Source organism: Oryza glaberrima, chromosome 6, assembly GCF_000147395.1.
Source record: "Oryza glaberrima chromosome 6, OglaRS2, whole genome shotgun sequence".
NCBI lineage: Eukaryota > Viridiplantae > Streptophyta > Magnoliopsida > Poales > Poaceae > Oryza > Oryza glaberrima.
The window spans coordinates 4,299,799-4,315,388 of NC_068331.1; the positions used below are offsets into that span (position 1 = coordinate 4,299,799).

The window sequence follows — 15,590 nt, forward strand, 5'->3', positions numbered from 1 at the left end:
CACTGAGCTACTCCCTCCGTCCTAGGAAACCCAACCTAGTATGTACTAGGTGAGTTTTTTTTTTCGACAGATGAAGTATTCTCAAACGTGAGTCGAATTTTCCAAATTAGCATAGTTCAGCACCATGAGAGCTCCGGATCGAATGAACCTGTTCATGGTACTACCATGTATGGTGAAGTGGTTCTAGCCTAGTGGTAGAGCACCTTTCACTCTCATGTCTTGGTGGCTGTGGTTGTGGTTGTGGGTTTTTTCTTTAAAATATCACATGTTTTGTTCCAATTTTATTTTATAAATATCACAATAAAAAATGAGAACTTAAATTATAATATTAATATTAATACAATATTTAGCTCAATAACTATAATTTTGTATTTTTTGTACATCTTAATAAATAAAAGTTACATCTTTCTGTTTAAATTTAAAAATAAACTTAAGAACCCATTTGAATCGCAGGATTGAAAAAGGTGATGAATAGAAAAAATACAGGATTCTAATAGAAATGTAAGTGTATAATAAAAGATTGCAAAACACGGGAAAAATACATGAATGATCGTTTAATTGTACCACAGGAAAAACGTATGAATCGGATGAGATAGACTCAAAGGAAATTTTTCAAGAGGTTGGGCTCTTGCTAAATTTCCTCCAAAATCCACACACAATGAGTCATTTCATAGGATTTTAATAGGATTTAGAAAGTTTCAATTCTTTGAATCAAAGGGCCAAATAGAAAAATTTTCTATAGGATTTAAATCCTACGAGATTCCTATATAAATTCTTTGATTCAAGGACTCTAAAACATAGTATGAACTATCAGTAGAAACTAGTTTTCACTTTTCAGAACTTGATGGTAAGCCTCCCGTGAAAAGAAATAGAAAAGATGAAGTGCATGGGGGTTCAAATCTATGATGCAAGGATAGGAGCCACAGACCCGAACTAAATTTGAAAATATATTGTTTATTTATTTTTTCTCAGAAATATTCGGGATTCAATTTTTTTTTGCACAAATATACCGTCGGTATCGCTCAACGGATATGCGAAAATGACGTGGGCGTGACAACGCTGACAATGTCGCACGACGACGGCGCAAAACCACTCGTTCTCGCGCAGCACTAGCGTGAGACCGAGCGGTCTCGCACAACAAAACAAATTATCATTTCAAAATGGTTTAATTAGTGATTAATTAGCCTGATTAGCAAATTAATAAATCATTATTTAATCACTATCTATTATTAATTAATCAATAATCATGACAATTAATCACTAATCAATCAATTCTCAAAACGGTTTCGCTGTTTGGCCGTGCGAGACCTCTAGCATTGTCACGTCCACGTCATTCTCGCGCAGTGGTTAAGTGATATCGATAGTATATTTATGCTAAATAATTTGAATCCCGAATATTTCTGAGAAAAAACAAATGAACAATATATTTCAAATTTAATTCCCACTAACCCTACAACTGAGCTAAGAACGTTCAAACAAATATGGCTTCCAGCATATTTGGAGGCAGCAGAGGTCGGCGCCAAGCCGCCAACTGTGTTGGCACTGAGATCTCATGACGTACCGAAAGTTGCCACCTCGGACACAATCTCAGCGTCAAGAAAGCTTAAGTGATTCAGACACGATGCCACTACATCTAATTCGTTTCCCGAAAGTTGCCACCTTGGACAATATATCAATAGATTGAACTAGGAGTGTTTTTCCCTTACCCCAAAATTCTTCTTCTCACAAAATTCTTCTTCTCAATGTATGTCACCGCGAACTAAAAGCGCACAACGCGAACTCAACTGGAGCTTCCGACGGCAGTAGAATCCAGCACCAGCCAGAGCTCACCCACCACGCAAGCCGCACAATTAGGAATATCTGATTGAAAATAAGAATCAATTTGCCACAATGGCAGAGTGTTTGGTTTGGTTCATAAATAATTCTTTCGATTTTACATGCGTACTGGTCTCCTCCTGGAGCAGAGTGTAGACGCGGCTCAACACCTGTTGTGCTCGTGACTTCGTAACAAACGTAGCCTAAACTGCAGTTTGTTCAGCTCAATCACAACATTTTAGTGCTTACCTTTTTAACGGACCACACAATCTCATCAGTAACGAAAGATATTAGCAAAAACACATAGCAGCCACCAACAACACATACTCAACACATACGGCATACTCCTGTGTTCTTGGTGGCTGCTATGTGTTCTTAACACTACGAAAGATATTAGCAAAAAACACATACGAAAGACTGCTCCAAACCGGGATGAAGACAAGATACATTCAATTCTTAAATCTAGCTACAGCACTAACACAATTCACTGCACCCACAGAGCAATGTTTGTCAGGGTAAGTCATCTTACGCTTACCCCTATTCATCTAGAAGACCAATGGGTATCCATAATGAACCGTAAAACCAACCCAACCGTAAAGTCTGTAACCAATATCCCACTAAGACTGCATGGCATCATCTCCTGCTTCACCCGGCACTTCATTGAACATGTACTGGCTCTGATACTCCATCAAGTACTGCGTCGATCTCTTGACGTCCAGGAACAGCTGGTAGACCCTGCTTATATCCTCCATCTCCACAACCTTACCCTTGCGTTTCTGGCAAGCTAATGCAGCCGAAGTGATCAGGTGGATCGCATACCTCAGGGACGTCTCCACTCCTATCTTTGTGAGCAAAACCTTAGCATCTGCAGACATTTCCACATCTTCTTCATCGCACCTGATGTCTAGGATCTTCCGGATATCATCCTCGGTGTAAGGCTGTGTCGTGATGATTAACAGACGATCAAGGAAATCAGGTGGTATCCCATGTGGTGATCGGTAGTTTGTCCCACGTATGGATGTGATCCCTCGGTTAGTTGCAATGACTAGAATTGGAGCCATGTCATTTTCCAATGCACGGTTTAGGAAGGAGAAGCATTCGATATCTAGCATGTGGACTTCATCAATAAACAGAACACCAGGGACAATCTCAGCCTTCCCTTCCTCCCTCCACTCAGCAACTTTTGTATCAATCTGCTCTCGAACCTCTGCACGAATTTCACCAGTGTCACCAGTGAAAAGTGCAAGAAAACCTTGTGTCCTGGACAGCAATAACAAAAAACAAAAATGAGTTTGTGCAAAGATAGTCTCACTTAATTTTTATGGTAGGTAGAAAACCACATCTGAAAGCCAATAATCTTGGTCTAATGACCAAAAAACTACCAAGCCAGTTATAAGTTAGATTTTTGGTGATTAAAAAATGGAATGTTCAAAAAGATTCACCAAAGAATACTATTTAGAACACATCAGATAGTTGTTTGGCTGATAACATGGAGAGAGAGAGAGAGAGAGGAGAGGGAGACAGAACACATCACAATCACGATCAGTTCATGATGTCAAATTAGTTGAAGCATATTCATGTACCTTGTCTTGGAACATGGTTCATTTATGTGCACATGATACTCCCTCCGGGCTGATAATACTTGTCGTTTTAGACAAGGGTGATGTCAAACTTTAGAATCTTTGATTATGAATCAATTTTAAAATACTTGTCTTTCAAATATGGTGACCACCACATGGATAGATTAGTCTTAAAAAGCACTTTAATAAAATCATATATTTGTTAACACTTTTATACATATTATAATGAAAAATAATGGTCAAAGTTGTTTTCTGTACACTGTGCCCTTGTCCAAAACGACAAGTATTATCAACCCGGAGGGAGTAATTGCTAAGCTATCCAAAGTACCATTAGGCTTGACTAATTTTCATCACATTATGTCCTCTAGCAACATCGTGCAGGTCCTTTCTTTCACAAGAGTTACAAGAGGAGGCTGCTCTCTATTGTTATTTCTCTACGGGCCAAAAGAAAAATTAGATCTGATTTGGGCAGCTGAATTGTATTTCAGCTCCAAGCCCAACAAGATCATATATGCCATCCAGTAGTCAGTAGACCATATTTTCTTAGTATTGGCTAACTGTGTGGATGCGGCACTTAGTAGGGAGAAACTGATCCAACTAGGGCTGTCCAAATCCAGTTTAACCGAGTTCTGTCAACCCGCATTTTACATGTCTGCAGGTGAATGAATGAGATGACTAGGTGCGACGTAGTCACTGGAACACTATGGTTAGCTATGGTTTGGCCAATTTTGCTAATGCAGGAATGCTCAACCCTTTGATCTAGTTCCAGCGTCATTCAATAGGATTTGGGTGGTGCTGAGAATGGGACAGGGGTTGTACAGTATAATGCAGGGACTTCCGTGCAAAGAGCATGGTCACAGTGTAAGGCAGCTAAGCAAGATTAACCAATTTCAAATTTATCATGTGATTCTGATCACTGCAGATACACGACGCAGAAATTATTTTCCATTCAGGCTCAGAAGCAAAATACAAGATTGTAAGGCAGTCCTTAATTTGGAATTTGGAGCGACAAGCTGACAAGTGATCCTTTGTGTGCAAACGTTGGAACAGATTTTTCAAGACTGAAAAAGAAACTTTGGTGGCTAAGCTATCACCTGGATAATTAACATACAAGCAAGCACACAGCACATATGTCCAGGGTAACTGAAAGTCGATGTGAAATACCAGAGCTGATAGAATTTGAAATACTTCAGTTGGTTATTTCACTTGTATCTATTTTTCAGTTGAGTGATACCAAAGTTGACAGAGATTTCACTTTTGTCCGCTTACTCGTTGCAGTAAGATGTGATAACAAACGCCCTTTAATATGTAGTTCTCTACTATGCCAAAATGATTAAATACTTCAATGTAGATTTCTTGTCAGGTAGTATGAAATATCTACTCCAGTAATGGACGAATTTTTGGGAAGGGAATGTGAAATTACCGGCTATTGATGACATCAATTTCATGTAAGGTGACACAATGCACGACCTCCTTGCGCTTCTGGAGCTCGCCCTCGGGGCACTTGACGAACTTGGTGTGAGGACCAACAGCATCGTAATCCCGCGACCTCCCAATTGAGCGGCCAAGCTTGGTCACCTTCCCGGAGGCCTTGTCGAGCGCAACCACATCCCCGCTCTGCACCTTCTCCTTCCCCAGGGCCTCAATCATCTTGCCGCCGAGCTCGTACACGGTCTCCATGTCCGTGGTCTTGAGCGTGAGGCGCCCGGTCTTGCCAGCCGCGGCGACACCGGAAGGCGCGGAGCTGCCGGCGGCGGCTGCGGCGGAGACGGGGCGGTCGATCGAGATCTCAACGACCTCGCCCTCGATGATCTCCGCCTCCTCCTTGATGCGGACGCCGATGGAGCGGCGGAAGGCCTGGGTGAGCGCCTCGGTCTTGGAGAGGTCGAGGGAGAAGAGCTCGGACGCGGCGACGGAGGCGAAGGGCGTCTCGGCGCCGAGGGACTTGGCGATGCCCATGGCGAGGGCGGTCTTCCCGGTCCCGGGCTGGCCGGCGAGGAGCACGGCGCGGCCGGCGATCTTCCCCTGGCGGATGAGCTGCAGGATGAGCCCCGCGGCGCGCCGCGCGGGGAGCTGCCCGACCATCCCCTCCGACGAGCCGCGGGCCTCCAGCGAGGAGTCCAGACCCAGCCCCCGGATGTGGGAGTGCGCCCCGATGCGCTCGATCCGCGTCAGGTCGCGGCTCTCCGACAGCCGCTTCAGCTCCGCCATGGCCACCACCCGCCGCCGCCGCCGACGAGGTGCTTTTGGCTTCCCAAAGGTACTAAAAGAGAAGAAGGTTTAAGGCGAAAGGGGGGGAACGAGTTCTAGGGTTTTGCCAGCCAGCTTGGGTTGGGTTGAGTGGATGGATATATGAAGACGAAGACGAAAGGGGGGAGCACGGAGAGGTGTTGCACACCTGCACTTGTGACATAATGGGCCGTTACTAGTTGGGCCAGATGTCTTTTTCGGCCTGTTTGGAACCAAAGTTTTTCCTATTGGATTAAGTCCACATGACGTTCCTAGTCTATTAATCGAGTTTAAATCGCATCCCCGAACCGCCATATCTTTGACCTCCCAACTTGCAAAACCGGGTTGAATTAGGTCCTCCAGTAGCATATAAGGCCGGTTTCGCTGACGTGGCATGGTCAACCTACCTGAGTTAGCGTGGGCCCCACATGTAAGTCGCAAAAAAAAATCCCTTCTCTCCCTGGCCGAGAGTAGTCGCCGTAATAGTCGGGTGTGGCGGCAGCGAAGCTATGTGTCCTTGGCTGCTTGCAGGTCCACCAGCCTTGCGTCCCGGGTCATCGCGTCTCCGTCGTCCCTGAGTGGGAACGACGATGGATCTAATTTTATGCAAATTCAAATGGCATGACTACGTATATACGATTTGTAATGCCATTTATCTGAATTGACATATCTGCAATAGCGTGGATCCAATTAACCCTTACATAAATTCTAAATTCATGTGTTTCCCCTGTGCCCTACCCCATCATTGAACTCTCCCTTTAATAACGGGGGAATTTAACTATTTGCAACTATTAGGTTTGTCAATTATCCAAATGCTCTCTTAGAATTGCATTTATTTTTTTGCCATTGAAGAGAGAGAACTTCTTAATTCTTTGCCACTTTTGCATATATATAGCACGCTAACAAGGTTGCCCCATCATCTTATTCCTTCTCCACCTCCTCTCTATCTTCTCTCCCCCTTCTCTCTCACCTCCGGCATCTTGTTGGACAAACGGCGAGCTCCTACTCGTCGAGCACCGAGCCTCGCTGAGCCCTCTGAAGGAGGAGCTCGCTGACCGGATGGCGCCCAAGTATGGCCGTGTCACGTGAGGTTGGGGGTTGCGGCAGACATTGTCGACTGCAGAGGTGTCCTAAGGAGGATGATGAGGAGAGTCCATGGACCGAGGCACAACGATGAAGCGGGGATGCGGCGGTGTGGAGGAGGGAAGGGTGGACTTGAGGAAAAGAGGCTTGCTACTGGCAATGGCGCTCATTCGCGGCTCCGCGACCCGTTTCACTCGACCTCACTGTTGACAATGGCGCTCCTCCTTATCAACATCCACCGCGAGCACAAAACCCTCATCTTGTGCGCCTTGTCCTCCTTTGGTGACAGCAAGCTCCTGGGTCCCTGCCGCGCCACATCTCCACCTAACCAGCCAAGACAAGGGAGCTCGCTGGCTACCCAAGAAGATAGCCGGAGGTGAGGAAGGAGAGAGAAGACAGAGAGGAGGGGGAGAAGGAAGAAGATGACGGGGCGGCTTTGTTGGCGTGCCACATATGTAAAAGTGGCAAAAAAAAATTAAGAAGTTGTTTCTCTCTAAGGGCATAAAATTAAGTGCAATTTTTAGTGGGGCATTTGGATAATTGACAAACCTAATAGTGGCAAATAGTTAAATTCCCCTTAATAACCCTCTAGGGTCAGATTCTCAAATTCTCATCACTCGAGGGGTTAAAATGTAAAAGAGCGAAAAACTCCCGCGCGCCAAATCGTGATGGAACCCTAAACTCCACCGCTCCCATCTCGTCTCGATCCCCTCCATTTCAAATCCACACTCCGCCTCCCCTCTCCGGCCGCCGCCGGCGAGATGGATCTCTCCGCCACCCCGTCCAGATCCAAATCCGGCCTCAGATCCTCCCCGAGGAAGTCCGTCGCCGCCCCCGCCGTGGCCCAGATGGACCTCTCCACCCCGTCCAAGCCGACCCCCAGGCGGAAGCCCAAGGCGCCGCCGGTGGCGGCTCCGATGTCTCCCGTGACCCCGTCCTCCGTCCGCCGCTCCTCCCGCCTCCTCGAGACGCCGACCAAGGTAACTTCCGAGACCCCCGTGAAGCCCACCCCAACCCCGAAGCGGAAGCGCGCCGCGCCGTCGCCGTCGCCGAAGACGCCGACCCAGTCCGAGCCCAAGCGGCAGCGGCAGAGGCAGAGGCAGAGGCAGCAGCCGAAGAAGCCGAAGAAGAGGGCGTACTACCGGAAGGTGGTGTACGACGGCGGGGAGTTCGCCGCCGGGGACGACGTGTACGTGAAGCGGCGGGATGGCGCGGAGTCCGACGCGGAGGACCCGGAGGCGGAGGAGTGCCGCGTGTGCTTCCGCGCCGGCGCCGCGGTGATGGTGGAGTGCGACGTGTGCCTCGGCGGGTTCCACCTGCGGTGCGTGCGCCCGCCGCTGCGGCGCGTGCCGGAGGGGGACTGGGCGTGCCCCTACTGCGAGGCCGAGCGCGCGGGGAAGGCCATCGAGAGGCCCAAGCCGCCGGAGGGGAAGCGCATCGTGAGGACCGCCAAAGAGAAGCTTCTCTCCAGTGATTTGTGGGCTGCACGAATCGAGAGGTCAGTGAAAATTGTGCTCTGTGGTTATTTTGTAGTCAGTATGGTAGGCAGAAGTTGATTCCGTTCAATTATTGTTTCGATTCATTTCAACTTGCTTGAACTAGCCACATTACGACGAATTCTAGTGAATCTTATAGTCAGAATGAGGTAGCATTGAGCAGTAATGACGAACTGGTGGTGTGATTGTGTGAATAGGATGTGTAATGGCGCATCCTTGTCATGATTTAGTTGTTCCAGTAATGAATTCTGCATAGACAATCGTTTGTTCTGGCCTTGAATTAGGTCTGATACCCCATGTCCCCAGCAAAAGAAGGTTGCATCAGTAATTGGGGTTGGTGCAAGATGCACCTGGATAATTTCTGGATGTTTATCGTTGCAATTAAACCTCTAGTTCTCTACTGTAACAATTTCACTCGACTGCTTGTAAAGTTTGAGACATACAATTTCTTACCAATACCGTTGGTTGCAACAGTTTATGGAGGGAGCCAGATGGAATATTCTGGGCAAAGGTAAGATGGTATATTATCCCTGAAGAGACTGCAGCAGGAAGGCAGCCACATAATTTGCGTAGGGAGCTGTACCGCACCAATGATCTTGCAGACATTGAGGTGATAAGTTATTTTCGAGTGATAAATTGGTTCCTTTGGATGGTATTTTTGTTCATTATTCATTCTGTTCCTTGCTTTTATGGCTTTTGCAGATGGAAACAATTCTTAGACATTGTTATGTCATGAGCCCCAAAGAATTTAAGGATGCTAGTGATCAAGGAGATGACGTATTCTACTGTGAATATGAATATGACATACACTGGCATAATTTTAAGCGTCTGGCAGACATCGATGATGAACCTGAGGTACATGTACTGAAACTTGGTTATAGACTGTTCATAGTAGGAGTGTAGGACTCAGGGGCACCATTCTGGTAGTCAAGAAGTGAACCTCATCCTACTCTGTTATTGTAGACAAAGGAAGATCCTGGCGACGAGCCATACAATGCTGGTAATGATTATGTCAGTGACTCGGATGAAGATTCTGAATATGATGAGGAAGAACCTACTAAATGTAGTTCTGCTAGAACACATCAATCACATGCGTTGGCTGCGGTACCAACCATTCCTCGTCCTCGCCCCTCTTGCCTGTCTCCTCTCTGGTAGTGTTGCACTTCATGCTTTACTGAAATGACATGCCCATTTGCAGAATCTGCGGAAAGGGAGGACATATGGCCTACAAAAAATTGGGATCCGTAAAATTCCTGAACATGTCCGGTGTCATCAAAAGACCAATCTGGAGAAGGCAAAAGCAACCCTGTTATTGGCAACTCTTCCTAAGTCGTTACCTTGTAGGGATAAGTATGTTAGTACATTTTTGCAGCTTGTTTCAACCACTTCCTTTTGCAAACTGCTTTTGAGTTGAAGTCTCATGTCAGAGAAATGGAGGAGATATCTGCATTTGTGAAGGATGCAATTTGCAATGATCAATGTCTAGGACGCTGCCTTTATATTCATGGTGTACCAGGCACTGGCAAGGTAACTAACCATCCTTTACTGTACCCTTTGATGGTTTGATGTCCTTTTCTGTGGCTGAAGGCTAAGCAATATTTTCTGTGCCTACTTTTTCAACCTGTAGACTATGAGTGTACTTGCAGTTATGAGGAGGCTAAGATCCGAGCTTGATTCTGGGAATCTGAGGCCTTATTCTTTCATAGAGATTAATGGTCTTAAATTAGCTTCTCCAGAGAATATCTACAAGGTATGCGAACTTCTATCTTGGTTGAATACTATGATTGTCCTAGTAAACCATATCAGCCATGTTAAAAGGATTATAATGCATATAATTTTAATATATGCAGGTTATATATGAACAGTTGAGTGGGCATAGGGTAGGGTTGAAAAAAGCCCTTCATTATTTAACCGAGCACTTTTCAGGTGGCACTAAAATTGGCAAACAAGCAAACCAGCCAATTATTTTGCTCATCGATGAGCTTGATCTTCTTTTGACGAGAAATCAGTCGGTAATAATTTGTAGCTGAACCTGTTGAGTAGTTCAGCAATTTTGTATTCTATTGTTTGGAAAATGATAATTGTTTGATATTTCGTTTTGTTTGTCACTTTGTTTTACCATGTAGATTCATGTTCATTGACATTTGAGCTAATGTTTTGTCAGGTGCTGTATAACATTCTTGACTGGCCCACCAGGCCAAATTCAAATCTAGTTGTCATAGGTACCTATACTTTTGTTTGTTTTACGTGTGATTTTAGATGGCCTTTTAATTACTCTTTGGCTGTTACTGAACGCAGGTATAGCGAACACAATGGATCTTCCTGAAAAGTTATTGCCTCGTATTTCAAGTCGGATGGGTATCCAACGACTGTGTTTTGGCCCATATAATTATCGGCAACTGCAGGAGATCATTACAAGCCGTCTAAAGGGCATTGATGCCTTTGAAGACCAAGCTATTGAATTTGCTTCTAGAAAGGTTTGGAATGCAGTGTCATGTGTAAATCTTTCTATTATTCACCCATGTCTTTTCTGTGACTGTTGCTTTGTCCATCCTATTTGCAATTTTTTTTCCTGAAGGGTGAATTTATGCAACATGTCTTTTGTTTTAAAGTTATTTCATTATTTTGTTCTCTGCATATGAATTTTCCATGCCATTAAACACCTTTTTGCTACCGCTTGTCCGATAACAAAAACTTTGGATGTTCTGAGTTCCTAGTCAAACTAATAAATGAGTGGCAGGTGCTGTAATCACTCTACACTTTTCCCTTTTCCAACAAATACTGTACAGAACACATTGTCTGTTTAGTCAATGATTGCATGCCATACGTGTAGCAGTCTTACTTTTGGGGGATTGAACTTACAAACTAAGGAACACCTCATGATCTAGGAGATCAATTATTTGTGTCATCTGTAGTTAGTTACTTAAGACACTTAGCAATTTATTTTCATTGTAGTTCCTTTTTGTATGTTCCTGCAAGTTCAGTTGACAGTTGACACCAACGGAAGCCAGTGGACTAACTGCATTCACAGCACTGTGGTTTGGTTGCACACTGACTGTTAAGTGTCATCTGTCATTTCATCCCGGATGAACATTACTTATTACTTCACTGAGTTTCATCATTCCATATTACAGGAAAAAGTTATATGTTTCTATAGAAAAGTCAAACAACAAGCAATGGCCCATACAACGCCCCCTCCTGTTGTCACATGCTGTAGGGTTCTGTTGGCATGTGTTTTATTCAACTGACTATTGCCTACATGTACAGGTAGCTGCTATGTCTGGTGATGCAAGGCGAGCCTTAGAAATATGTAGACGTGCAGCAGAGTTTGCAGATTACCGCGTTAAACAATCTGGGCACACTTCTGTGAATAGAGGTACGGACCACATATCTACAAGCCATTTATTGCAGTCATGGATTCTGGATTTATGCAATCTTGATGAATATATATTCAAGTACTATGGTCTTATGACTTCATCCCTTCATTCGTATCCAATTCCAGCTTTGTATAGTGATCAAACTTTAATCTGATACCTGTAGGAAAAAATGTTGTTTGCATGGGTGACATAGAAGCTGCTATTCAGGAAGTCTTTCAGGCACCACATATTCAAGTAAGTGGGCACTGATTGCTTGTTTTAAGAAATCAGACTCCTAGTTCACTTTGTAATGCAGTACATTATTCAGTTAGGGGTTGGTTACTGCACATACTTAGCTTGCCCTTCCCTAACAAGACCAATTACTTTGGCTAGGTACACCTTCAGGTGTAGAGACCAGGAGTTATCGTCCATTATCTAACAAAACTTAACCAATTACTAATGTTAGCTGACCTTCTAAGCCTCACCTGTAACTTTTTTCCTCTAACAGGTAATGAAGAACTGCCCAAAATTTGGAAAGATTATATTGGTCGCTATGGTTCATGAATTATACAGAAGTGGGCTAGGTGAAGTGATGTTCGATAAGGTGAGCACCCACTTTTTGTTGTTTTAATTTATAGAGCACTGCTACACATACTAGCTTTTTCTTGCTAAATTTTTACTAACAATCATCTTAACCGTTTGATTTAGGTAGATGGAAGTTATAAAAAATTTATATACTCATAGAATGACACATCAGTGTTAGTAAGAAAAAAAATAGTACATAGAGCCTTTTCCTAATTTATATGTTGCTGGCCTAGCTTTGTGAGCATAAAGAAAAAGCAAGGTAGAGATTGACTTTTCTCTGATTCTAATGCAAAAATATCACCTCTGTTTATTCTCTAGTAGGTGATTCATCAAACTTATTAGGCCTTTTTAGACAGCTGTACCCACTGTCTTTCAAGTTTCAATAGTACAGCATATTACCGTCCTTCACATGACTTCAGAATTCACTGTAACAGTATTACTACAACACATACTGGTTATTTCCCTGAATCAGTACAATGGCCTGCAGGGCTGAAACGTGCAAGTGTTTTGTACTTTGTCATGTATTCTTCATTAACATTTTCAATGCATCGTTTTATTTTAACAGCACCTTGTATTTATGTGAATTGAGGCAGATACAAAGTCTTGTTTTGCTTAAGAAGTTCCCTTGGTGTCAGTACTTTTAATTCTTTAGTGAATTACTTTTGAGATGTCAATAATCCTAATTGATGTTATGCTCATGCTTAATATTGTTGGTGGTTTGAAGGAAGAAATCTGATGGGCTTTCCTATTATGCTGTAGCTGGCAGCAACTGTCCTCTCTTGGTGCCATGTCAACAGAGAATTATTGCCTGGCTATGATACTCTTCTGAAAATCTGGTAAATGAATCTGGTTTTTTGTTTACTTCATATTACATGATTTTTTCCCCAAATGTGGACGGTGCTCTTTCATTTGCTTAAGTTTGGATTGCAAGCGCAGGTGCATTGGCATGCTTGTGTTCCAAGAGGGATAAATATTACTCCCTCCTTCCCAAATTGATCATCATATATGGAATACACAATTTCTCAAATTGATCATCATATAACTGCATGGATACGGATTTCATCGGAATATAATTAATGTAGCATGGGAGAATGTGTGCATGCTAAGGGTGTAATTGGCATGGTGTTTTAATCGATATATACATTGTGGGAGAATGTGTGCATGATGTCTTGATTGATGCGATTTAAATTATCATTGGCCTTGGCGTATAAACATATATGATGATCAATTTGGGATGGAAGGAGTAATGAACAATGAATCCCAGTTCTAGCTAGGCAAAATATTCTTAGAATCATAGAAATGGATGGGGTATTACATCTTCGAGTAAATTTCACAAAACTACAGATACTATGACCAAATTATCACAAAACTACATATTTAACTCAGTGTATCACAAAACTACACATTTAACATCAAATTTATCACAAAACTACACATTTAAGATGAAGTGTCACAAAACACATGTTTAGTAACTAAATTATCATAAAACTACGGGTTTAGAACCAATTTAATCACAAAGTAATAATGTTTATAGCTCCACCATAACAATGGTGCTAGGGATTTAAACTCCAAAAGTTGTAGTTTTGTGATAAGTTCAATATTAAATATGCATTTTTGTGATACTTAACCTAAAATCTGCAGTTTTGTGATAAATTTGGTACTAAATGTGTAGTTTTATGATATAACTCCTTAAATCTGTAGTTTTGTGATAATTTGGTCAAAATACCTGTAGTTTTGTGAAATTTACTCTACATCTTCTGATAAAAAAAACGCATGTTAAAACATGGCCTGCCCTGCTATCATTTTTTTTCTTCTGTTACTAGTTCCTGCCAAGATTTCATTCAAGTGACAGTATATCTGCTGGAACTTGACCTCTCTCATTTTCACCCTCTCTGCTAGTTGTATGGGGGCATTAAAACATTCACAGTGGTGCTGTTTTATCTTCATTCTCGAATGCGACTAATTTCGTTTATACTTATGTGTATGAAATAACTTGGTGTGTGTTCCTATTGCAGTTGCAAGCTTGGTGAAAGTAAGATAATTCTCTGCGAGGAAGGCACTAAGCACAAGTTGCAGAAGCTTCAGCTTAACTATCCAAGGTTAGCTTGCAAGATTGTGTTTGCCATTGAAATTGGCATTACAAGGCAGCTTTATGCCGACTCTTTACTTACTGCCTTTTAAAGACTATCAGAGTCATCTTTTGGGGGAAAATTCAATTTGAATCATTTACATGTTTAAATTATACATCGTGTGTATTGTTCCCTCGTCAACTTAACTTTTTGTTTGAACGAATTAAAGCCTAGAGGTTCTAGTTTTAAGACTTGGCACTTAGCTACCCCATTATTAGTGATCCACTTCGGTCATTGGTGGAGCCTTGACGTGAGCGGAGAACTTTTGGTTAATCTAGCTGGATGAAAACTTAATATGCACCTCTTTTATCATGTAAAACTGTACTGATGATTATTTTTCTTGTCTGGCAGTGACGATGTAACTTTTGCCCTGAAGGAATCCCCAGATATTCCATGGTTGTCCAAGTACCTGTGAAGTTTACACTTGCAGCGGTTGTACTTTCCCAGCATTTCATTCATCTACTCCTGGAGTTGGAGAGCAACGATCGCAACTACTTGCCCTTGATCAGCAGTAAGTTTGAACATGTTCCCTTGTTCATTTTTTCGTACCTTTGCAGAAGTTTGAAGGCCATCTAGTATTTTCTTGTCATGAACCATACTCCACACTGGAGCATGCAACACTAACAAGCCTAGCGCATCTTCTGCAGAATCTCGGAATTTATGTGGGTCCAATTGTTCATCTTCCAAAAGATATCGACTCGAAGGATGCCGCTGCAACAAAATGTAAATGCAGTGTCGCACCAGGACTGTAACATATGTATGATTCGAAGGAGATTGTAGGTCGCCATTTTATTTTCGCCAATCTGTTGTTACCCAAGAAACTTTGCTCTGGCAGTGTTGTTTTCTCTTGCATCCCTCTGTTACATACTCCCTCCGTTCCAAAAAAAGACAAACCCTGGTTTCCGTGTCCAACGTTTGACCGTCCGTCTTATTTGAAAAAATTATAAAAAAATTAAAAAGACAAGTCACGCATAAAATATTAATCATGTTTTACCATCTAACAACAATGAAAATACGAATTATAAAAAATTTTATATAAGACGGACAGTTAAAGTTGGACACGAAAACTCAGGGTTTGTCTTTTTTTGGACGGAGGGAGTACGTGCGAGCTGATTGTACTACTGCACATTTGTAACTGGTTACCTACAAATCATCATCAAATTATCTGTTGTGAAACATTGACAAATGTATGATGGATTGATGATATCTGTTAAAACATTGACAAATTATCTCTTTTTCGCTTGTGAATTCCCGTGGGATATTAATCTCTCGTTTGGAATTCACGCGGGCTCTCTCTTCTTCGTTTTATAGCTTGGA

General features: G+C 42.8%; 2 protein-coding genes and 1 non-coding gene across 3 annotated transcripts; 2 read left to right on the top strand and 1 right to left on the bottom strand.

Annotated features, from left to right (window-relative positions):
• Nucleotides 1–2,208: 2,208 nt before the first annotated feature.
• Nucleotides 2,209–5,734, bottom strand: LOC127777754 (uncharacterized). The gene is made up of 2 exons (XM_052304374.1): nt 4,819–5,734; nt 2,209–3,075 (listed from the first exon to the last, which is right to left on the bottom strand). The coding sequence occupies exons 1-2, from the start codon at nt 5,604–5,606 to the stop codon at nt 2,433–2,435; spliced, it is 1,431 nt and encodes a 476-aa protein (XP_052160334.1). The 5' UTR covers nt 5,607–5,734; the 3' UTR covers nt 2,209–2,432.
• Nucleotides 5,735–7,381: 1,647 nt separating this feature from the next.
• On the top strand, nt 7,382–15,451 carry LOC127777562 (origin of replication complex subunit 1). Its single transcript, XM_052304170.1, has 17 exons — nt 7,382–8,205; nt 8,678–8,813; nt 8,906–9,058; nt 9,167–9,307; nt 9,402–9,553; nt 9,631–9,730; nt 9,831–9,953; nt 10,054–10,215; nt 10,368–10,425; nt 10,502–10,680; nt 11,471–11,579; nt 11,744–11,814; nt 12,068–12,163; nt 12,904–12,980; nt 14,160–14,243; nt 14,625–14,784; nt 14,921–15,451. The coding sequence occupies exons 1-16, from the start codon at nt 7,469–7,471 to the stop codon at nt 14,686–14,688; spliced, it is 2,442 nt and encodes an 813-aa protein (XP_052160130.1). The 5' UTR covers nt 7,382–7,468; the 3' UTR covers nt 14,689–14,784; nt 14,921–15,451.
• LOC127778191 (small nucleolar RNA snoR28) lies at nt 8,966–9,043 on the top strand. The gene has a single exon (XR_008018457.1). It is a non-coding gene; the product is annotated as a small nucleolar RNA snoR28 (small nucleolar RNA).
• Nucleotides 15,452–15,590: the final 139 nt, after the last annotated feature.